This window comes from Neoarius graeffei, chromosome 24, assembly GCF_027579695.1.
Source record: "Neoarius graeffei isolate fNeoGra1 chromosome 24, fNeoGra1.pri, whole genome shotgun sequence".
Lineage (NCBI taxonomy): Eukaryota > Metazoa > Chordata > Actinopteri > Siluriformes > Ariidae > Neoarius > Neoarius graeffei.
The window spans coordinates 11232731-11257109 of NC_083592.1; the positions used below are offsets into that span (position 1 = coordinate 11232731).

The 24379-nt window shown below is 46.2% G+C and overlaps 1 protein-coding gene across 1 annotated transcript in view; it reads right to left on the bottom strand.

Moving 5' to 3' along the window:
• Nucleotides 1-382: 382 nt before the first annotated feature.
• Nucleotides 383-24379, bottom strand: part of loxl2b (lysyl oxidase-like 2b) — a 64796-nt gene continuing 40799 nt past the window's right edge. Inside the window, exons 5-14 of the mRNA XM_060906665.1 lie at nucleotides 23975-24185; nucleotides 20524-20707; nucleotides 14859-15016; nucleotides 14500-14667; nucleotides 8059-8224; nucleotides 7728-7968; nucleotides 4586-4701; nucleotides 4078-4214; nucleotides 2691-2802; nucleotides 383-1647 (exon numbers count right to left, since the gene is read on the bottom strand). Coding sequence (XP_060762648.1) covers nucleotides 1577-1647; nucleotides 2691-2802; nucleotides 4078-4214; nucleotides 4586-4701; nucleotides 7728-7968; nucleotides 8059-8224; nucleotides 14500-14667; nucleotides 14859-15016; nucleotides 20524-20707; nucleotides 23975-24185 — 1564 coding nt within the window. The 3' untranslated portion in view covers nucleotides 383-1576. The remainder of the gene's footprint in view (nucleotides 1648-2690; nucleotides 2803-4077; nucleotides 4215-4585; nucleotides 4702-7727; nucleotides 7969-8058; nucleotides 8225-14499; nucleotides 14668-14858; nucleotides 15017-20523; nucleotides 20708-23974; nucleotides 24186-24379) is intronic.

Genomic DNA, 24379 nt, shown 5'->3' on the forward strand with positions numbered 1-24379 from the left:
AGGCATCCACAACCTTTTTTTTTTTTTTTTCTGAAGGCCTGAGAAGGCTCTTTAGATCTTGGCATGATGACACCACACACTTCAATAACAAAGAGAGCTCCAGACCCAAGATGTCAGGTTTAAATAAGATGGGTTCCACCAGCAGGGGGTTCTGATCAATGGCAACTAATCTGGAACATCTGATTCTAATATTATGGACTTGAAAGCGTGATAAGTATAAGGGTGTACTTACTTTTTCCTGACTGATATATATATATATATAAAATGATGAAAATGACTACAAAATGTCAATTTTATGTGTCGTTTGTTCAAGTATATCACCTTTATCCCTAGGCACTGCATCAAAGAGTGAAATGTTTGCTTGTTTAAATATGTTGAGAAAAGCCTACAATTTCCATGGGACGTACTTTTATTTTCACATGATTGTATTTTACATTTCTAACGAGTGCACTATTAATATTCAGTACTAGTTGTTTATTGCACTAATATAGACAGGGATACTTATGTGCTAGCTACCTAATATTAAGCTAGCATACCACACAATTAGCATAAGTCAAGTTGCTAATGTGCTGCTCATAAAATAATCAAAATGTCTTTTAATTTAGAATATGTACAAACACTGTATATGGAGATTGTGTATTTATTATTTTTAGTCTTATTTACTGGTTTATTCCAATATATCCAACATGTATTGGCTGTTCCACGTTACCAACTGTAATTATCTTTGGCCAAACTCCCGAGATTGTCCATCATTCTTATTGAACACTGCAGTTTCTTCGCGCTGAACACTTTTTGGAAATGAAACGTGACGATTGTCGCCAATGCTCGGAAAGGTTTCACTTTTATTTCTCCAGAGAACTGCAGCTGAACGACATAAGATCATAAAATATTGAATGATACTGAAATACTATGAAGGCAGCAAAGTAATTGCAGATACAATTCCCAAATCTGGCTCCTTTTGATCTTCAGGAGTCCGTTCATGTTTGTGCACAAGTCCATTAAGGCTGAAAAAGTGCATCTGAATCACCAACACCAGTGGCTGATGGAGGCAAATGTGTTATGTTACCTTTGGATTGTCGTAACCTCAAGCCACTTTGAAACAACTTGAGATTCATTATGAAATAGGTGATCTGTTAGTCCACCGTTTTTTTGTTTTTTTTTTCTGGATGTCCTGAACCAGTAGTGTCAGAGTTTTGCTTTGGTGGGCATGTACTGATAATCAGTTGATCAAACTGTACCACAATGTTGAGAAAATAATCTGCCTCAAGCATAAGGTCAAGACCAAATATGAATGAAGTTCTATATATGTATATACAGAGAACATGGTGACAGTACTGTATACCATGATAAAAGGTGGTATAAAAATCATGATATCATAATTATCATTATATGCCCAGTTTTTTTTTAGTGTGTTTTATCATATAAGGTGATTTCTTTTTGGGGGGGGGGCGGGTTGGTAGGGTGTTTCATCCCAACAGAGTGGCAAAGGCTTGGTGCATGTATTTAGCACTAAGCCATTCAGGGAAGGAAACGTAGTGGTCCAAGCTCTCAGTGTCTCCGTCCACCTGTCCACCTTTTACCTGTGGATCACCTGGTTGTTCAAAAGGCCAGGAAACAGTTCATCTGTTTCACCGCTCACTGATCCACCTGCAAAAAGAAGAGACTGTCCTGAAGACTTTCCTGTGGTGGAAAACATAAAACTACAGCTTTAACTCTCACTGTTATAACCCGCTTCCAAAAACGCTTAAAAAAACGTAACAATATTTTCTTTCAAAATTCCTTTCTGTAGATCAGCCACCATAGAAGTTCCTGTGTCAGCTGTTACTATAGAAACAAAATTCATCAACACCTTATGACCAATCAAAAGTTCATCCAAATGTATGAACTGAAAATAATTTTCTGAAAACAATATATGATGCTATTGGCTCCTTTTGATTAAACTGTTACAATGACAGATAAATGTTTTCGGAAGTAAACCCAGAATTTCGGACCTGTTTATAGATTGAGATATACACTCATCGGCCACTGTATTAGGAACACCCATACATGCGCCTGCTGTTTGATGCCGTTCTCTAATCAGCCGATCCCTTGACAGCAACACAATGCATAAAATCATGCAGGTACAAATCAATGTTCTCAAACATCAGAATGGGAAAAATTGTGATCTCACAGTGAAGTGTGAATTTCTTCCACTGTGGTATGGGTGTTGGTTTGAGCCAGATGGACTGGTTTGAGTATTTCAGAAACTGCTGATCTCCTGGGGTTTTCACACACAACAGTCTCTAGAATTTACGCAGAATGGTGCGGAAAACAAAAACCGCTGAACGAGTGAGCGACGGTTCTGTGGGTGGAAACAAACGTCTTGTTGATAAGAGAGGTCAGAGGAAAATGGCCAGATTGAGAAGTTCAAGCTGCCAGGAAGGATATAGTAACTCATATAATCACTCTTTACAACCATGGTGAGCAGAAAAGCATCTCAGCATGCAACAGCAGAATACCACACTGGGTTCCAGTCCTGCAGCCAAGAACAGGAATCTTAGAATCAAGAACAAGTTCATATTAAAGTGGCCGGTGAGTGTATAGTATTTTTTTAAAATATGGACTAGATAGATTTTAAACATTTATATATTAATACTAAATTAAACTAAAAGTTAACACCAACTCAAATAATCACCATGTGATTATCTCACCTATATGGCAGTTGTACATCCATATACGGTGGCCGTCATAACGAGTCTTGCATTTCACAATGTTGTTGGTGTAATCAGACTCGGCCACCTCGTAATTGGGGTTAATGATGATCTGTAAAATAAGTTCAGAACAGAGGTTAGGTTCCATCTACAGACATTTCTTTCTCTGAGTAAGAGGTGTCTTGATTCAATTCTGCAGCATTTTTATTCTGGGAACTATTACACAAAACATCGTTATTCCCTCTTATTAAATCCACACTCGCTGGATATGAGCAATTGCACGCTCTGATTGGCTACTCCACTCCTAAGCTATCAGCTCATATACTGTGAGTAGAGAAAAACAAAATGGCGGAGCGTGTTGCTGAACCAATCGAGGACGAAATAAAACCTCAACTCGAAAACAAAACCCCAACAAATACAAAAAAGTAACAAAATATGGAATAAAAGTATTTGATGGTAAGAACATATCTTTTTTTATTTTCCAAGCATTATTATTACCATCGCATTTTTCACAAATTGCTCCTGTCATTTCGCCGGTTTGTTTACGTTCTTTATCTTTAAGCCTTAAAATTTGTTGAATTTTTTTAGATCAGTTCAAAAGCTCAAAGAAGTTTGAAAATTACAGAACTGAAATGTCCAAGGAAGAATTAAATAAATGTCGAAAGGTATTCTATACCTCGGCATGACAGCAAGACGGCACTTTCTACAAAAAAAAAAACACTAAAGTCAATCCGTGCAGCCATCGATAGGTTTTTAAGAAGTCCGCCTAAGCAAAATGATTTTGTCGGACGTTTTGTATAAAGTTTTTATTTGTCGAATTTGCAAAAAATAAAAATGCTCCGTTTCTCAAAATCCAGTGAATGTGGACAGAATAAAACAGTTATTCCACTCAATCTTGTCGTACATGGCTTATAGACAACTCGGTGCTATGTGTCTCGTCAGCTATCAGCTTATGAACGACTTGATTTCATGGAATAACTGTTAATTATTCACTGTGACCACCTTGTACTACATGACTGCATGATGAAATTTACATACTGTATGTAACACATTCTTAGCAAGTTTCCGACACCCTGGTAGAAGCATTGCTTCATAATACACTGCACATCCAGTATGTATGCGATCATGTTTATTGTATTACATACATTTTAAAATGCTTTGATTTATTGAACAAGTTTGTTCCTATAAAATGGGGAAACTACCGTAATTACTGGAGTAGCACGCCTACCGTAAGCACCATAACAAACTGGCAAGAATGCGACTAGAAATGTCAACATATTCATCGTTTTACTGTAAGAAAAAATGTCTTATGAAGGTTAGTATGTTCAGCAATCATGATTACGGAATTTAAAAAAAACCGGAAATAATCAGAAAACACACGATTCACCTGGAACATATAATCCCCAGGCTTGACGTCGGTGATGTCCACCCACTGGCAGTCAATGTCGTGTCTGTAAGTGTCCCAGCACCCCAGTGTGATGCCCTGCTCACCAAAGTTGGCGCATTCGTATTTCTTTTCAATGCCTGGTTAAAAGATACAAAGTTTTGCACAAGCACGGCAGAAAACAAACACTGTAACGTCATGCGGAAGGGCGGCCATCTTGGACAGCCGCTATCATTCTAGACAGAGAGTCGTACCAGAAAGCTAGAAGTTATGTCAGGAATGAAATGCTGTTCTAAGAAAACAATCAACCAACAGTGGAGTAGAGTTGGTTTTCCATGCTGAAGTTGATTATACAGTGTACAGTTTACAGTATATGTTCTCTCCAAGCTCCCAAGCAGTCAGTAACACTAAATACCTGGCGTTAGGCGCTGTGAGAGCACAAAGCTGTGGACTGTCTGTGAGTCATTTGAGTCTAACACCGTTTGATGTTCTAGAACAGCCGTTCACAAACCTTCATCACACTCCGAGTCCTCGAGACAGAAGCTGGCTTTGTGTCCTTCTGCTACTTTTGAACCGTTTAAGCTGAGCAGGTCGTAGTAAGTGAAGATCTCCATGCTGTGGTAATGTCTGAAAAACAGGGAACAAAAACAGTGCTAAGCCTCCCTGCCATCTATACAATTACATACCGTATGTTTTCGAAATAATATAATATTCAAAATATATTTTTTTATACTGAAGAAGTGATCACTATAAACTGTACTAAGGAATAAAGTCCCAAACCCAACATTTGTGTGAGGCTTAAAACTGACCCAAGCAACTGGTGGGTAGGAACTAGCAAAACCAAACTGGAGAGAAAATGGTGGAGGGGAAAGAGATTAGATTAGATTAGATTAGATTAGATTAGATTAGATTAGATTAGATTAGATTCGATTCGATTCGATTCGATTCACTTTATTCATCCCACATCGGGGAAATTCACGTGTTACAGTAGCAAGAAAATGTCAAACAGATAACAAATAAAACTGAAATAAAAATTAGACAAACGAAGGATTAAATACAAAGGGCTATTTGCATTATCTACCGTGAAAAAGTATAGAAAAAATTGCCTTATTGAGAGGCTTGGAAAAATTGCACATTACAGGTAGACTCTGTATATATATCTCATCTCATCTCATTATCTCTAGCCGCTTTATCCTTCTACAGGGTCGCAGGCAAGCTGGAGCCTATCCCAGCTGACTACGGGCGAAAGGCGGAGTACACCCTGGACAAGTCGCCAGGTCATCACAGGGCTGACACATAGACACAGACAACCATTCACACTCACACCTACGGTCAATTTAGAGTCACCAGTTAACCTAACCTGCATGTCTTTGGACTGTGGGGGAAACCGGAGCACCCGGAGGAAACCCACGCGGACACGGGGAGAACATGCAAACTCCACACAGAAAGGCCCTCGCCGGCCCCGGGGCTCGAACCCAGGACCTTCTTGCTGTGAGGCGACAGCGCTAACCACTACACCACCGTGCCGCCCTCTGTATATATATATATATATATACACACACACAAATATATATGCATAAAAATTACTTTTGCTAAATTTACTTCAGGACATGTAATTAAAGCTTCAGCATTATCCAGCGTACTGTACAGTCATGGCCAAATGTTTTGAGACTGACACAAATTTTCATTTTCACAAAGTTTGCTGCTTCAGTGATTTTAGATTTTTTTCGTCAGGTGTTTCAATGGTATACTAAAGTACAATTAGAAGCATTTCATAAGTTTCAAAGGCTTTTACTGACAAATACATCAAGTTTAGACAAAGAGTCAATATTTACAGTGTTGACCCTTCTTTTTCAAGACTCCTGCAATTAGCCCTAGCATGCTGGATATCAGCTTCTGGGCCAAACCCTGACTATGGCAACCCATTCTTGCATAATCAGTACTTGGAGTTGATCACAATTTTTGGGTTTATGTTTGTCCACCTGCTTTTTGAGGATTGACCACAGGTTCTCGATGGGATTAAGATCTGGGGAGTTTCCTGGCCATGGACCCAAAATTTCAATGTTTTGTTCCCCGAGCCACTGAGTTACCACTTTTTGCACCTAAATCAACCATTTATCGGATCATCAAGAACTTCAAGGAGAGAGGCTCAATTGCTGTGAAGAAGGCTTCAAGGCACCCAAGAAACTCCAGCAAGTGCCAGGAATATCTCCTAAAGAGGATTCGGCTACAGGATCGGGCCACCACCAGTGCAGAGCTTGCTCAGGAATGGCAGCAGGAAGGTCTGAGTGCATCTGCACGCACAGTGAGGTGAAGACTTTTGGAGGATGGCCTGGTGTCAAATAGGGCAGCAAAGAAGCCACTTCTCTCCAAGAAAAACATCAAGGACAGACTGACATTCTGCAGGAAGACTGGGGTAAAGTTATTTTCTCTGATGAAACCCCTTCAGGGGGTGGTACGGTGGTGTAGTGGTTAGCACTGTCGCCTCACAGCAAGAAGGTCCTGGGTTTGAGCCCAGTGACCGGCGAGGGCCTTTCTGTGTGGAGTTTGCATGTTCTCCCCATGTCCGCGTGGGTTTCCTCCGGGTGCTCCGGTTTCCCCCACAGTCCAAAGGCATGCAGGTTAGGACAATTGGTGGCTCTAAATTGACCGTAGGTGTGAATGAGAGTGTGAATGATTGTCTATGTGTTAGCCCTGCGATGACCTGGCGACTTGTCCAGGGTGTACCCCGCCTCTCGCCCATAGTCAGCTGGGATAGGCTCCAGCTTGCCTGTGACCCTGTAGAACAGGATAAGTGGCTACTGATGACGGATGGACGAAACCCCTTCAGACTGTTTGGGACATCTGGAAAAATGATTGTCTGGAGAAGAAAAGGTAAGTGCTACCATGAGTCCTGTGTCATGCCAACAGTAAAGCATCCTCAGACTATTCCTGTGCGGAGTTGCTTCTCATCCAAGGGAGTGGGCTCACTCACAATTTTGCCTAAGAACACTGCCATGAATAAAGAATGGTATCAAAACATCCTCCAAGGGCAACTTCTCCCAATGATCCAGGAGCAATTTGGTAATGAACAATGTTTTTTCCAGCATGATGGAGCACCATGTCACAAGGCAAAAGTGGTAACTAAGTGGCTCGGGGAATAAAACATTGAAATTTTGGGTCCATGGCCAGAAAACTCCCCAGGTCTTAATCCCATTGAGAACCTGTAGTCAATCCTCAAAAAGCGAGTAGACAAACAAAAACCCAAAAATTGTGATCAACTCCAAGCACTGATTATGCAAGAATGGGTTGCCATCAGTCAGGATTTGGCCCAGAAGCTGATCTCCAGCATGCCAGGGCAAATTGGAGGAGTCTTGAAAAAGAAGGGTCAACACTGTAAATATTGACTCTTTGTCTAAACTTGATGTATTTGTCAATAAAACCCTTTGAAACTTAGGAAATGCTTCTAATTGTACTTCAATATACCATAGAAACATCTGACGAAAAGATCTAAAAACACTGAAGCAGCATATTTTGTTAAAACCAAAATTTGTGTCAGTCTCAAAACATTTGGCCACGACGATATTTCTACAGACTTTGTATGATGGAATAAAAGCAGTCCTTGGCCCTGGACACAGACTTTCGGACAATGCTGTGTGATGTGTTTGGCTGACCTGTGACAGTCGTGCCAAACCCACGTTTCTCTGCTGGCTTTGGGTTTGAAGTCAGACTGGCCGTTGTTGTGGATCTGAGAGGAGAAACGCAGTAGACGTCTGTAAGAGTTGGCCGGAGTCGAGCTGGACGTGGAGGCCAGGCAGTTCTCCTCATACGCACACTGCAGCAGGAACATGGGCCGGTCCTCGATGTACGTGGTCTGCTCCACCACCTGCGGGTTCAGCACCAGGTCCGGCGCGGCTGCACGTGGGAATGTCCATAAAATATGCACCATGCATTCGTTTTTATGAAATTTTGGGGTATGCAATGCATTGTGAGTGATGATCTTACTCTCGGTGCAGGAGACCCCAGCGGAGTAGTGCGCTCCTCCTCTGGGGCAGTTCACATGCACTCCATGATGCAGACAGTGAGACAGAGACATCTCAGTACCAGCACAGCGCACACCGCTCATCACTATATCGTCAGCGCTCACCGATCCAGGCCAGGCCCACGTCTCCTACACATACACACGCGTTTCAGTTGCGTTTTTATTCTGATGTCATGTTGTGAAAATGATGACATAACTTTTCCGTAATATGTAAAGATCCAAAAATATCCAGAAATACATTAAAATCTATTTACTTTCATAGATATTCAAAAGAATTATACGAAAAATACTGTTGACTACTAATCTACTAAAAATATGAGTAGTTCAATTTACATCATCATCATATAAAATATTCTTTTCTTTTTTTCCATTTCATTATATTAAACGGAGTCATATTTAATTTATATTTCGAAACTAGTTGTACATACACAACAGTCAGTGTAACATGCCCCAAGAAGATATGTTCTCTTTGTATCCTGTAGGGGGCGTGAGTAAAGGTTTTCACCCAATCCTGTTATCATTTATCAAAGTTAGCTTTGTTTGAAGTATTTGGGTCACATGACTTGGTTCAAGGTACCTGAGATGGTTTAGTCAGCCTGACCAGAAACTATCATGGCCGCCCAAGGTGCAGAAGATACTGAGGTAATTAAATACATTAATCATCATATTTATTTTCAGTCCAACTCTATTATGTGCTGGTCCAGCACACACACACACACACACACACACACACATATACATATACAGGGTGCGATTTGTCAAAAAAACAGAAGGGGGGATGTTTTTTTTTAATCATGAAACGTCACAAAATTAAGGTAACAATAGGCTAACAGCTCAATAACATCCGATGATATTAAATGAATGACACTAAATGAAAACGAACACTAAACCAGAGATAGTAAATTCATCTTCCTATCTCTCTGACTAAATACACGAACAATAACACACAACAAAGTTCGCATTGCTTGTCGCGATGCTGTGATGTTTCTCTCCCTCCGGATTAAATGGACAGTGACTCGAAAATCACTAAAATACATGAATACTAAATGAACAGTTTGCTCTGATGGCGCAGTTCATGTGGCCTTTTCTGCTTTCCCGTCGGTGCGCTATCCGCCGCGTTTCGCCCTTCTTTAATCCACATTTCTGCGAATTTCTCAGCAGGGAAGGAACGCACGTCTGGCCCATTGACAGCGAGGAAAAGAAGGCTGTTCAGTGTGGATACATTCATTCTGTTGCGCTCATCAATAAGGATGTGATTCATGGTGCTAAATCCACGTTCACACTCTGATTATCTACAATGTATCTATTTGCTGGGGATGTTCGTAGGGTTGCCAACTTTCTCATATCCAAATGAGGGACACTTTGTTCTGGGTGCGGACAAGTACCGGTACAGGCCCTGTACACGCACCCCAAAATAGTTACAGTACCGAATCGCCTTTAGGTGAGTGTTTCAAATGTAGGCCACTACAAATTCATTTCTAAAATAGAGCTTTTAAAAATTAATAGACCAATTAATGGATATTTTTAAGTAACTTAATGCAAAATAACAAACAATTCTAATATTATTGTCTCATTTTTCTCTTTTAAACTTTGGCCAAATAATTCATCAGGCCACATTTATGAAGGCAATGTCATAAACTGAAAAATGATTTGCTGTAGCTGTAAAACCCTGATATTTGCTTAATTGTCCATTTGAAAACCCTAAGAACCTTCTGCAATGCTTCATAGCAGAAGAAGAAGAGAGAAAGACATCACAAAGGCAGGAGTGAGGCAGAAAAGCTCCCCTACTATAGGCTGAGGTCTATCCTGTTTCGGAAGGTTTTTTTTTTAAGCTATCTGCTATCCTTATCGAACAGTTAGGCTGTATCCACTGGCTGCACCATCTGCTCTAGTTTAACCCTTTGGTGACTGACCCCTTGAAAATGGTTCCTCCAGGAACAATGACGTTTCAGTTGTCAAGACAACAGAAAAACTAAAATACAAAAACAGAAAGATACGTCACAATGCTCTTGTGCACAAAACAAAATGCTCTTGTATTTGTATTTTAGTTTTTCCGTTGTCTTGACAACTGAAACGTCATGGTTCCTGGAGGAACCATTTTCAAGGGGTCAGTCACCAAAGGGTTAATTTGATGCCTATTTTGTCAGTATAGCTTAAACATTCAGGATATGGCAACAGTAAATGGTTTTAAATCGCAGATGACCGCAACTCGCGGTAATAGCGCTTCTCACGGCAATTACGCGATTTACACCACAGCATTGGAGTGAGGGGCAGGATCTGTCCCTGACGGGACAAATTAAAATTACCCAAAAAACAGGATGTCCCGCATAATACGGGACGGTTGGCAACCCTAGACGTTCGTGAACATCAAAGCTGCCACTTCGGGTCATTTTGAAAGTGAGTGCAATGTAGACCATAGAAAACTGTCTCACAACATGCCTGTCATGTCAACTTTTTTTTTGGTTTGTTTGTTTTATTGACGGGGTTGTCCCCGAGGATTTTTTTTCAGCAGAGATAAAAACCAGAGGGGGGGGATGATCCCCACCATCCCCCCCAGCAAATCGCACCCAGTATATATATATATATATATATATATATATATATATATATATATATATATATATATATATACTGTCCCAGTCAAAAGTTTGGACACATTCATAGTACATATGGACTATACACGTGTAATTGAACCACTAGAGGGAGCCATGCATCTATTTTACATTTTAGAAGCATCACTAGTCTCTATGCACTGCTGATGAGGCATGAAATAATGTTTTATCATGAACATTGTGAAATTCTGTTACAGAATCTGTCCTTATTACAATTTCCTTAAAAAAAGAAAAAAACTTCTGTTTGTTCTTCAATCTTCATCAGAATTATGGGGATAACATTCCCTGAAAGGTTACATTCTCAGTGAAGGAGGCGTCGTCTCAAGGCCTGTCAGTCTCACTAAAGGATGCGTGGCCTCTGGGCCTGTCAGTCACAGTGAAGGAGGTGTGGTCTCTGGGCCTGTCAGTCACAGTGAAGGAGGTGTGGTCTCTGGGCATGTCAGTCACAGTGAAGGAGGTGTGGTCTCTGGGCCTGTCAGTCACAGTGAAGGAGGTGTGGTCTCTGGGCATGTCAGTTTCAGTGAAGGAGGTGTGGTCTCTGGGCCTGTCAGTCACAGTGAAGGAGGTGTGGTCTCTGGGCATGTCAGTTTCAGTGAAGGATGAGTGGCCTCTGGGCCTGTCATTCACAGTGAAGGAGGTGTGGTCTCTGGGCCTGTCAGTCACAGTGAAGGAGGTGTGGTCTCTGGGCCTGTCAGTCACAGTGAAGGAGGTGTGGTCTCTTGGCTTGTCAGTCTCAGTGAAGGAGGTGTGGTCTCTGGGCCTATCAGTCACAGTGAAGTAGGTGTGGTCTCTGGGCCTGTCAGTTTCAGTGAAGGAGGTGTGCTCTCTGGGCCTGTCAGTCTCAGTGAAGGAGGTGTGGTCTCTGGGCCTGTCAGTCTCAGTGAAGAAGGTGTGGCCTTGGGGGCCTGTCAGTTTCATTGAAGGAGGTGTGGCCTTGGGGGCCTGTCAGTCTCACTGAAGGAGGTGTGGCCTTGGGGGCCTGTCAGTTTCATTGAAGGAGGCGTGGCCTTGGGGCCTGTCAGTCTCAGTGAAGGAGGTGTGGCCTTGGGGGCCTGTCAGTTTCATTGAAGGAGGTGTGGCCTTGGGGGCCTGTCAGTTTCATTGAAGGAGGTGTGGCCTTGGGGGCCTGTCAGTCTCAGTGAAGGAGGTGTGGCCTTGGGGGCCTGTCAGTTTCATTGAAGGAGGCGTGGCCTTGGGGCCTGTCAGTCTCACTGAAGGAGGTGTGGCCTTGGGGGCCTGTCAGTTTCATTGAAGGAGGTGTGGCCTCTGGACCTGTCAGTCTCAGTGACGGAGGCATGGCCTCTGCATGTGCCAGTCTCAGTGAAGGAGGTGTGGTCTCTGGACCTGTTAGTCTCAGTGAAGGAGGCGTGGCCTCTGGGTGTGTCAGTCTCAGTGAAGGAGGCATGGCCTCTGCGCAAGTTATTCTCAGTGAAGGAGGCGTGGCCTCTGGGTGTGTCAGTCTCAGTGAAGGAGGTGTGGTCTCTGGACCTGTCAGTCTAGGTGAAGGAGGCGTGGCCTCTGGGTGTGTCAGTCTCAGTGAAGGAGGCGTGGCCTCTGCATGTGTCAGTCTCAGTGAAGGAGGCATGGCCTCTGCGCGTGTCATTCTCAGTGAAGGAGGCGTGGCCTCTGGGTGTGTCAGTCTCAGTGAAGGAGGAGTGGCCTCTGGGTGTGTCAGTCTCAGTGAAGAGGTGTGGCCTCTGCATGTGTCAGTCTCAGTGAAGGAGGTATGGTCTTTTGGCCTGTCATTCTCAGTGAAGGAGGTGTGGCCTTCGTGCGTGTCAGTCTCAGTGAAGGAGGCATGGCCTCTGCGTGTGTCATTCTCAGTGAAGGAGACATGGCCTCCCTCTGCGTGTGTCATTCTCAGTGAAGGAGACATGGCCTCCCTCTGCGTGTGTCAGTCTCAGTGAAGGAGGCATGGCCTCTGTGTCAGTCTCAGTGAAGAAGGCGTGGCCTCTGCATGTGTCAGTCTCAGTGAAGGAGGCGTGGCCTCTGGGTGTGTCAGTCTCAGTGAAGGAGGTGTGGCCTCTGGGCCTGTCAGTCTCAGTGAAGGAGGCGTGGCCTCTGCATGTGTCATTCTCAGTGAAGGAGGTGTGGCCTCTGCATGTGTCAGTCTCAGTGAAGGAGGTGTGGCCTCTGGGCTTGTCAGTCTCAGTGAAGGAGGTATGGTCTCTTGGCCTGTCAGTCTCAGTGAAGAAGGTGTGGCCTCTGCGTGTGTCAGTCTCAGTGAAGGAGGCATGGCCTCTGGGCCTGTCAGTCTCAGTGAAGGAGGTGTGGCCTCTGCATGTGTCAGTCTCGGTGAAGGAGGTATGGTCTCTTGGCCTGTCATTCTCAGTGAAGGAAGGAGGTGTGGCCTTTGTGCGTGTCAGTCTCAGTGAAGGAGGCATGGCCTCTGCATGTGTCATTCTCAGTGAAGGAGGCGTGGCCTCTGCATGTGTCATTCTCAGTGAAGGAGGCGTGGCCTCTGCGTGTGTCATTCTCAGTGAAGGAGGCGTGGCCTCTGCATGTGTCAGTCTCAGTGAAGGAGGTGTGGCTTCTGGGCCTGTCAGTCTCAGTGAAGGAGGTGTGGCCTTTGTGTGTGTCAGTCTCAGTGAAGGAGGCATGGCCTCTGCGTTATTCTCAGTGAAGGAGGCGTGGCCTCTGCGTGTGTCATTCTCAGTGAAGGAGGCGTGGCCTCTGCGTGTGTCAGTCTCAGTGAAGGAGGCGTGGCCTCTGCATGTGTCATTCTCAGTGAAGGAGGCGTGGCCTCTGTGTGTGTCATTCTCAGTGAAGGAGGCGTGGCCTCTGCATGTGTCATTCTCAGTGAAGGAGGCGTGGCCTCTGCATGTGTCAGTCTCAGTGAAGGAGGCGTGGCCTCTGGGTGTGTCAGTCTCAGTGAAGGAGGTGTGGCCTCTGGGCCTGTCAGTCTCAGTGAAGGAGGTATGGTCTCTTGGCCTGTCAGTCTCAGTGAAGGAGGTGTGGCCTCTGCGTGTGTCAGTCTCAGTGAAGGAGGCGTGGCCTCTGGGCCTGTCAGTCTCAGTGAAGGAGGCATGACCTCTGAATCCTCAGAGCTTAGCTATTATACTCAGTTGCTTTGCATCATCTCAAATCAGCTTTAACTGCATCATTCTGACTCGACTTTAAATGCCTCTTTAATGAAATGGGTCATTAATAACAGATGGAGATACACAAGTATAATTAGCTGCAGGTCACGTTATCTGTGCTAGATGTGTTCCAGATGTTTACATGAAAGCAAGGGTTGAATCCCACTGCCAAAACTCAGCACAAGATGGCCATGACTGTCGCCAATGTGTCAACAAATATAATATAAACAAATATCTTTGTGTCTTGCATGTGTGGATGTGTAGACATGTTTTATATCAAATGTTCCCGCAAGGACAGGTATATCTGACAGTTTTGACCTTATCATTGACATTGGGCCAATCTTGATTCGCAAAACTGTTTATTCTACACTATTAGGATGATATAATATTATTATTCTAGTTAATTATTCCTGATATTTCATGTGGTTTGCCTCATTATGATTAAGTCAGCTTTTCACTTTTAACAAATATATATATATATATATATATATATATATATATATATATATATATATATATATATATATATATTTCTTATCTGCAAACAATTCCCTTTTCAAGGCTTTTGGCCAAGTTCTATCTGAGCCGTGCCAAAAAAAAAAGATCTCGCAATCTCAAGGTGGAAGCATGAAATAAAACTGTTGCTTTGTTGTAAAACAGAGAAAGTCCTCACCGATTTGTGATGGGATTCCTGAGTGTGAGGTAATCGTACCTGGAAGGCGTGGCTGGCGAAGCCGAGGCCGAGTTGCCTGCACACTACCATGGCCTCCATGGTGCTCCAGCCGTCTCCACACACCGTGCCCCACACCAGAGAGCCGTTTCGCTCCATCAACACCTCCACACGCCCTTCGAATGGGTTACGGCCTCCGCTCAGACGCAGCTGTGTGGGAACAAATGGTATTTCTTAATCATTTTGAAAGTATATCCAAAACAGTGTGTTCTTTGTTGGCTGAAAGCAGCAAAGACGATAACAAGGGTAGGTTGGTAGCGTTCCAGAAATGAGATACAGATTTGTGTAAGCAGCTCTGTTTTAATCAAGCCTGTATGTGTAGGTGTGTTTAATGTTCTCACGCGCTGCTGGAAGCCCATAGCAGGAACGTTGCAGCGAACTCCAGCATCCTCCTCATGGCTACATCCTGCTGAGTCTTTATCCATGTTAAAGGCACATTCGGTGACAGATTTCTCAAACCCAGAGCACTGCACCTCATTCATGTGGACCGCGCCCATTCCTATTGGATAATGGAGAATAATTAAATCATCAAAAATTAACATATAAATCCATTTCTCAAACAAGATCATTCAAAGTTATTTCCTGTTATTGGTTACATTATAGCAGCTACAAACATTAACCTCGTTCCCTCACCAGCCTCTCCAGTTCTCTTCTCTTGAAGTTAAACAAACAGCTTGACGTGTTACCTTAAAGCTCTGTCTTAAAGTTCTAGCTTTACCACTGTCCTTCCGAAGCACTGATGCTGGAGACTCCTTCCATTAATGTTATATAAACATCTCCTTAAGACGTTGTGGCAGCGGGGGCGTGGTCAAGCACCGGTCTGTGACAGGAGGGCGGAGTCAGGGAAGGTAAGTGGCAGATTCATTTCACCTGAGAGCAATTAACCTGTGTTTGTGTGTCTTCCCAGGGACCGCGCCCTATTTAGGGAGGGAGAGCGAGAGCAGAGGAGATCTCTCCCGAACCAGACATCGGATGTGTGTGTGTGTCTGGTTTAGACCGATTGTGTTCCCTGAAAAGTGGAAGCAATAAAACGATTTGTTGAACCTGATCTCTGTCCTGCCGTCCTCTGTGCTCCACCCACACCTAGGGAAAGCTACAGTGGTGCCGAAACCCGGGCAAATGGAGCACCAACCCAGCAGCCCCATGGAATCCTCCCCGTTCACCGACCTGGTCCACGCCCTCGCCACGGCTCAGCAAAGCCAGCACCAGGCGCTCGTCACACTCCGAAAGGAACAAGAGCGGCGCTTCGATGCCCTGGTGCTGGCCCAGCAAGAAGATCGCAAGGCGTTCCGGCGTCTCCTCGCGTCGGCGGGGCCCACCAGCGCTCCGGCCGCGGGCCCGTCTCCCCTCACCTTAACTAAGATGGGCCCGCAGGATGACCCCGAGGCTTTCTTCACGTTATTCGAGCAGGTCGCTGAAGCCTCGGGGTGGCCGATGGAGCAGCGCGCGGCGCGCCTCCTCCCCCTCCTGACGGGAGAGGCGCAGCTGGCGGCACTACAGCTCCCCGCCGATCGCCGGCTGGCCTACGCCGACCTTCGCCGGGCTGTCCTTCAGCGCGTGGGGCGCACGCCGGAGCAGCAGCGCCAGCGCTTCCGCGCGCTGCGGATGGAGGAAGTCGGCAGCCCGTTCGCGTTCGGCCAGCAGCTCCGGGACGCCTGCTGGCGGTGGCTGAGGGCCGAAGATCGCGACGCCGAGGGAATCGTCGATCAGGTGGTACTGGAACAGTTCATCGCCCGCTTACCAGCAGGAGCCGCGGAGTGGGTCCAGTGCCACCGCCCGGCGTCGCTGGATCAGGCAGTCGAGCTGGCGGAGGATCATCTGGCGGCTGTCTCGGCGGCAGGACAGCAGATGTCGACATCTCTTCTCTCCTCTTCTCTTTCTCTCTCTTTCTCCCCTCCTTCTGTGTCCCGTCCTCGCCCCATTCCCCCACCGCGGAGGCGGGGGCCGGCACCACCCCTGCCGGCCCGCCGCACCCGCGGTGCCCTCCCGTTTCTCCCTTCTGTGTCTGTCTCTCCCCCACCTCAGGTGAGTGAGCCCCAGAGCACCGGTGCAGAGGGAAAGCCCGGGCCGGTTTGCTGGCGCTGCGGGGAACCGGACCACCTTCAACAGCAGTGCACAGCAATGGAAGTGGGCGCGGTGGTTCGGATCCCCGACGCGCCAGAGGCCGCCCTCGATCGGGCCGGAGCGTATCGCATACCGGTGAGTATCCAAGGGGCTACATATCAGGCATTGGTGGATTCTGGTTGTAATCAGACCTCAATTCGCCAAAGCCTGGTTCAAAACGAGGCATTGGGGGGAGCACAAGGGGTGAAGGTTTTGTGTGTGCACGGGGATGTTCACAGCTACCCTTTGGTGTCGGTCCATATTATTTTCAGAGGGGAAAAATTTATAGTGAAGGCGGCGGTTAATCCTCGCCTTACCCCCTCGTTAATTTTGGGGACTGATTGGCCGGGATTTCGGGGTTTAATGACGCGCCTAGTAGAGAGTGGGTCCTGCCAGTTGACAGGGGGAGGTCCCGGTGTCGTTTTGGCGGGAGCAGCTGTCGCAGAGCCGTCTACGTCATCTCCGCGTCAGGGTGAGGAGCCACCGGCTCCTCCTCTCTCTATTGGGGAATCCCTCGCGGATTTCCCATTGGAGCAGTCGCGAGACGAGACTCTGCGGCATGCGTTTGACCAAGTGAGAGTAATCGATGGTCAAACGCTCCCGCCGAACGCCACCCCGTCCTTCCCCTACTTCGCGATTATGAAGGATAGGTTATACCGAGTGACGCAGGACACTCAAACTAAAGAGCGAGTCACGCAGCTTTTGATTCCAAAGAGCCGCCGGGAATTGGTATTCCAGGCGGCTCACTTTAATCCCATGGCTGGACACTTAGGGCAGGATAAAACACTAGCCCGAATAATGGCCCGATTCTATTGGCCGGGGATTCGCGGCGATGTCCGTAGGTGGTGTACGGCATGCCGCGAATGCCAGTTAGTAAATCCAGCGGCCATTCCAAAAGCGCCATTGCGCCCTCTACCGTTAATCGAGACCCCGTTTGAAAGAATTGGGATGGATCTCGTCGGGCCATTAGATCGGTCAGCACGAGGGTACCGCTTTATATTAGTTCTAGTGGACTATGCAACGCGATACCCGGAAGCAGTGCCTCTGCGCAATATCTCAGCACGCAGTATTGCAGAGGCACTCTTCCGCGTCATCTCCCGAGTTGGAATCCCGAAAGAGATTCTGACTGATCAAGGCACTACGTTTATGTCACGAACACTACGCGAACTGTATGGGTTATTGGGGATTAAGCCGATCCGCACCAGTGTGTATCACCCACAAACGGACGGTTTAGTAGAACGGTTCAACCGCACCCTCAAAAATATCATTAAGAAATTCGTAAGTGAGGACGCACGTAATTGGGATAAGTGGCTCGAACCCTTGCTGTTCTCAGTGCGAGAGGTCCCTCAAGCCTCCACGGGGTTCTCCCCGTTCGAATTATTATATGGGCGTAAGCCGCGCGGCATCCTGGACGTGCTGCGGGAAAATTGGGAGGAGGGACCTTCACAAAGTAAGAATGAAATTCAGTACGTTATGGACCTGCGCGCAAAACTCCACACGCTCACCCACCTAACTCAGGAGAATTTGCGGCAGGCCCAGGAACGGCAAGCCCGCCTGTACAACAAGGGTACGCGCCTTAGAGAGTTCACACCGGGAGATAAAGTACTCGTACTCTTGCCCACGTCGAGCTCCAAATTAATCGCCAAGTGGCAAGGACCCTTTGAGGTCACACGGCGAGTCGGGGACGTCGACTATGAGGTGAGGCGAACAGACAGGGGTGGGGCGCTACAGATTTACCACCTCAATCTGCTCAAACTCTGGAACGAGGAGGTCCCCGTGGCGTTGGTGTCGGTAGTTCCGGAGAAGGCGGAGCTGGGGCCGGAGGTTCAAAAAGGGGATTTGGCATCACGTACCTCTCCGGTCCCCTGTGGAGACCACCTCTCCCCGACCCAACTCACGGAGGTCGCCCAGTTGCAGGCCGAGTTTTCGGATGTGTTCTCGCCCCTGCCCGGTCGCACTAACCTCATAGAACACCACATAGAGACACCCCCGGGGGTGGTAGTGCGTAGCCGCCCTTATAGACTACCCGAACACAAAAAAAAGGTGGTTCGGGAAGAACTTCAGGCCATGCTCGAAATGGGCATCGTCGAGGAGTCCCACAGTGACTGGAGCAGCCCGGTGGTCTTGGTTCCCAAGGCCGACGGCTCGGTCCGGTTCTGTGTGGACTATAGAAAAGTCAACGCGGTGTCTAAATTCGACGCGTACCCGATGCCTCGTATTGATGAGCTGCTCGATCGACTAGGCACGGCTCGCTTTTACTCGACACTGGATTTAACGAAGGGATATTGGCAGATCCCCTTGACTCCATTATCCCGGGAGAAAACGGCCTTTTCCACACCGTTCGGCTTACACCAGTTCGTCACACTTCCGTTTGGGCTGTTTGGGGCGCCCGCTACGTTTCAGCGGCTGATGGACCGGGTCCTCCGGCCCCACGCCACCTATGCGGCCGCCTACCTGGACGACATTATCGTTTATAGTAACGACTGGCAGCGGCACCTGCAACACCTGAGGGCCGTCCTTAGGTCGCTGAGACGGGCGGGACTAACAGCCAACCCAAAGAAGTGTGCGATTGGGCGGGTGGAAGTACGGTATCTGGGCTTCCACTTGGGCAACGGGCAGGTGCGTCCCCAAATTAATAAGACAGCAGCGATTGCGGCCTGCCCGAGGCCCAAGACCAAAAAGGGGGTGAGACAGTTCCTGGGGCTGGCTGGCTACTATCGTAGGTTTATACCTAATTATTCGGACGTCACCAGCCCGCTGACTGACCTCACTAAAAAGGGGGCGCCAGATCCGGTCCAGTGGACGGAGCAGTGCCAGCGGGCTTTCTCTGAGGTAAAGGCTGCACTGTGTGGGGGGCCACTTTTACACTCCCCTGACTTCTCTCTCCCTTTTATGTTACAGACGGATGCGTCGGACAGAGGGCTGGGGGCCGTTTTGTCCCAGCAGGTGGAGGGGGAGGATCGCCCAGTCCTATACATCAGCCGCAAGCTGTCAGTGCGTGAGGGGCGCTACAGCACGATCGAAAAGGAGTGCCTGGCGATCAAATGGGCGGTCCTCGCCCTCCGGTACTACCTGCTGGGGCGCTCTTTCACCCTCTGTTCGGACCACGCGCCCCTCCAATGGCTCCACCGCATGAAAGATGCCAACGCGCGGATCACCCGTTGGTATCTGGCACTCCAACCCTTTAATTTCAAGGTGGTCCACAGGCCGGGGGCGCAGATGGTCGTGGCGGACTTCCTCTCCCGTCAAGGGGGGGGGGAGTCGGCTGCGGGCCGGACGGCTGCCCGGCCTGAGTCGGGCGGTGGGGGTATGTGGCAGCGGGGGCGTGGTCAAGCACCGGTCTGTGACAGGAGGGCGGAGTCAGGGAAGGTAAGTGGCAGATTCATTTCACCTGAGAGCAATTAACCTGTGTTTGTGTGTCTTCCCAGGGACCGCGCCCTATTTAGGGAGGGAGAGCGAGAGCAGAGGAGATCTCTCCCGAACCAGACATCGGATGTGTGTGTGTGTCTGGTTTAGACCGATTGTGTTCCCTGAAAAGTGGAAGCAATAAAACGATTTGTTGAACCTGATCTCTGTCCTGCCGTCCTCTGTGCTCCACCCACACCTAGGGAAAGCTACAGACGTATAGCTAAGTCATAGTCATATCTACCATTATACAATGGCAACACATTGTTTAAGCCATTGATTATTAGCCTCTAGGCAAGTTGTTACTATAGAAATAGCAACGTATTAGAATAAGCGCATTAATATAAGCCTACCGGTATGATGTGCAGCTGCACTATTGTCAGAGCTGCTGCAATAGAAAACTAATCAACACTTTCTGACCAGAGTCGAGAATGTACCAGCACTGTGCTATATCACATGTTAGAATTCATCGAATTAAAGTAGATCATCATTGCCAACCTTGACCCAGTTGACCTCCAGACAGTGCTTCTTTGGCGGTTCCAAAGCCGAGTTCTCGACACACCACTGTGGCAGCCAATAGATTCCAGCGATCATCACAAATGGTGCCCCACTCACCATTTTTGAGCACCTCCACCCGACCCTCACCGATCACCGCGCCTCCTCTCAGACGCACCAACGGCTGCTGAAAGACAGAATATCCAGAATATACTTATCCATTTGTTACCTTTAACCCAGGTTAGATCTTTAGAGTTTATAGCCTTCATATAATCTTATCTTCATCTAAATTGTCACCAATACAGGGGGCTGCAAAAGTAGGTATACAGTAAAGATTATTCCAGTATTATCAGTATCATAATAGTAATGCTAGGTTTCATTTAATACTAATGTTTTGTGCAAATGTTTTGTTTTTTATTACTCTATACCTACTTTTGCAGCGCCCTGTATAACTAATATTACCGGCACTAAAAGCACTTCCCATGCTTGAGGATCCACCTGATGGTGCATGTGTGTGCACACAAGTAGTCCATAAATGGTAATGTCTTCAAAATGTTTCTATGGTAGGGAATTTTTATTTTGTCATTTTTTAACTCTGTTATTACATTTTCTTCACCTTTAACAGTACATATTCGTCAAACTTGCACAGCATAATAAAGCTCTCTAGATTACAGGCTATAAAGAGAATCTAAATCTTTAGTCCTTAAGCAATCCTCAAAATCATTTTCTTTTTTTTTTCCAAAACACATGGTCTACCCTTTCACCAAATAAACATGTTAGAAAATTATAATACATTCATCCAAACTGTTAAAATGATTAAGATCATTCCGCATCGTTAATGTTTATCCATCCATTATCTGTAGCCGCTTATCTTGTACAAGGTTGCAGGCAAGCTGGAGCCTATCTCAGCTGACTATGGACAAGAGGCGGGGTACACCCTGTACAAGTCACCAGATCACTGCAGGGCTGACACATATGCCCCTTTTCCACCAAAGCAGTTCCAGGACTGGTTCGGGGCCAGTGCTTAGTTTGGAACCGGGTTTTCTGTTTCCACTGACAAAGAACTGGCTCTGGGGCCAGAAAAAAACGGTTCCAGGCTAGCACCAACTCTCTGCTGGGCCAGAGGAAAGAACCGCTTACGTCAGCGGGGGGGGCGGAGTTGTTAAGACCAACAACAATAACAAGACCGCGAAAGATCGCCATTTTTAAGCAACGAGAAGCAGCAGCTGTACAAACACGAAGTCATCCATTATTATTATTATTATTGTTGTTGTTGCTGCTGCTTCTTCCGTGTTGTTTTTGCTTTGATATTCGCGCCAAGGTTTATGTAAACGTAGCGCCATAACTGACGTATACAGCGACGTAACTGACGTATACAGCGACGTAATGACGTGGCTCCGCTTAGCACTGCGAGCTATGGAAAAGCAAACTGGTTCTCAGCTGGCTCGCAAGTTGAACGAGTTGTGAACCAGCACAGGCTCCGAACCAGCCCTGGAACTGATTTGGTGGAAAAGGGGTAATAGAGACAAACAACCATTCACACTCACACCTATGGTCAATTTAGAGCCACCAATTAGCCTAACCTGAAGGTCTTTGGGGGAAACTGGAGCACCTGGAGGAAACCCACGGGGAGAACATGCAAACTCCACACAGAAAGGCTCCTGTCAGCCACCGGGCTCGAACTCAGAACCTTTTTGCTGTGAGGCAACAGTGCTAACCACTACACCACCGTGCCACCTTGTTAATGTTTATTTATTAACAAAATCAGTCAAGAAATGTCTCCACACTCTGGCTCCATGACACATCATATGCACCTATGTAGAACCAAAGGGGGCGCTACAGAGGAGAAACCACAAACAGTTTTTCCATTGTTTTATTCTTATATTTTTATTTTTTATTTTATTTATTTTTATTTTATATTGTTATTTTATATACATAATTTACATAATACATAATAGATTATTTTATATGTATTTATATTTTTATTTTATTTTAATTTCATTTTTTAATTTTATTCTTAGATTTTATTATTTTATTATTATGTTCTAACATTTATTTTACAAATACATTATAATATCCTGGGGGACTCGCGTTACTTATTCATACAAAGCAATTCATTTCAAATAAAACGTGATGTTGGGAGCATTTAAGCTTGCCATATGTAGGATCCTCAAGCATGCAAAGACATTGTGGGTTTACATTTATGTCAGTATTGTCTAAAATGAAAATACATACAAAATATATACAACATATAATTAAAATATTACGGGGTGGGGTTAAAGTGTTACAGTATGTATATTGATGTAAAATCTAAAGAGATGGGTCAATAAGACATCGCAATGTGGCCGCAGAACTCGGGAACGTGCCAGGCTGCCGTCCTGACATCTGGAAACGCACGGTTTGGTCAGTGAAATCATTCTTTTGGGAAAAATCCCGCGTGAGCAAAATTTGAGAGTGATCGAACACCATCCCTTATATTAATGTCGGCGTAATCATAGAGGCTCGTCTGAAATTGCAGGGTTGGGAACGGAACCTTCATGTATGGAGTTGAAATAAATGTCGATCTTAAAATACATGGAAATGATACACTGACTCTACTGCAATGCCGGCTTTGTGTTTTGAGCGAAAAGCCTTTGGTTTGGGAGAAAGTTGGTCTGTTTTGAGGAAGCTGATGAGGACAACATGAGGTAAAATGTCTCATGTTAAATGATTTAGCTCATCTATGTTCTTCCTCAAGGGCGGCACGGTGGTGTAGTGGTTAGCGCTGTCGCCTCACAGCAAGAAGGTCCGAGTTTGAGCCCCGTGGCCGGCGAAGGCCTTTCTGTGCGGAGTTTGCATGTTCTCCCCGTGTCCGTGTGGGTTTCCTCCGGGTGCTCCGTTTCCCCCACAGTCCAAAGACATGCAGGTTAGGTTAACTGGTGACTCTAAATTGACCGTAGGTGTGAATGTGAGTGTGAATGGTTGTCTGTGTCTATGTGTCAGTCCTGTGATGACCTGGCGACTTGTCCAGGGTGTACCCCGCCTTTCGCCCGTAGTCAGCTGGGATAGGCTCCAGCTTGCCTGCGACCCTGTAGAACAGGATAAAGCGGCTAGAGATAATGAGATGAGATGTTCTTCCTCATTATGGTCATGGGCGGTATACAGTTTCATGACTTGACTGTAGAATCCAAGAGCTCATATCCATGTGTGTGAGATGTTCTGATGCATTTCACCAACAGGTACATTTCTAACTGAATATGTGTGGAAAATAGGACATCCAAAGCAGTCAAACACAGTCATGGAGAGGTTGAAACACATTCACAATGCCACCACCAACAATAAGTCTTTTCATTTTCTTTCGAACCATAAGCTAATCCTTAGGCGTGTCTTTGAATTTTTGGTGACGCCAAGGTAAACACTTCAAGCGAGTGAAGACTGAAATTGAACTGGACACATGAAGAGATCTGAAACCCACCTCATGTCTGAAGGCTTTCCTGTAGCCAAATAATGGGGTTGGAGCGAAGGCTCTGCCTGGAATGCAGCTCACCACCGCAGGCATGCCCTGCCTACACGTGTTATTGATCGACAGCAAACGTCCCAAGTTACAGCTCGAGAGGTGGGCTTCGTTTCCTGTGCAGTTCACCGAGTAATTCCAGTATGAGGGTGGCTTTCTGCGTGCGAACAACCTGGAGCGAGAAAATCATCATCATCATCATCATCATTATTGAAAAATAATGGTCTCAGATCGTAGCACAGTCTCTCATATGGACCAGTCCTGTCATGCTGAAGAATAAAACTGCTTTTGTGTTCCAAGCTCAGATAATTGACTTCAGATGAATCAGTCTGAAGTATGAAGATGTACGACAACAAAGTCTGTTTT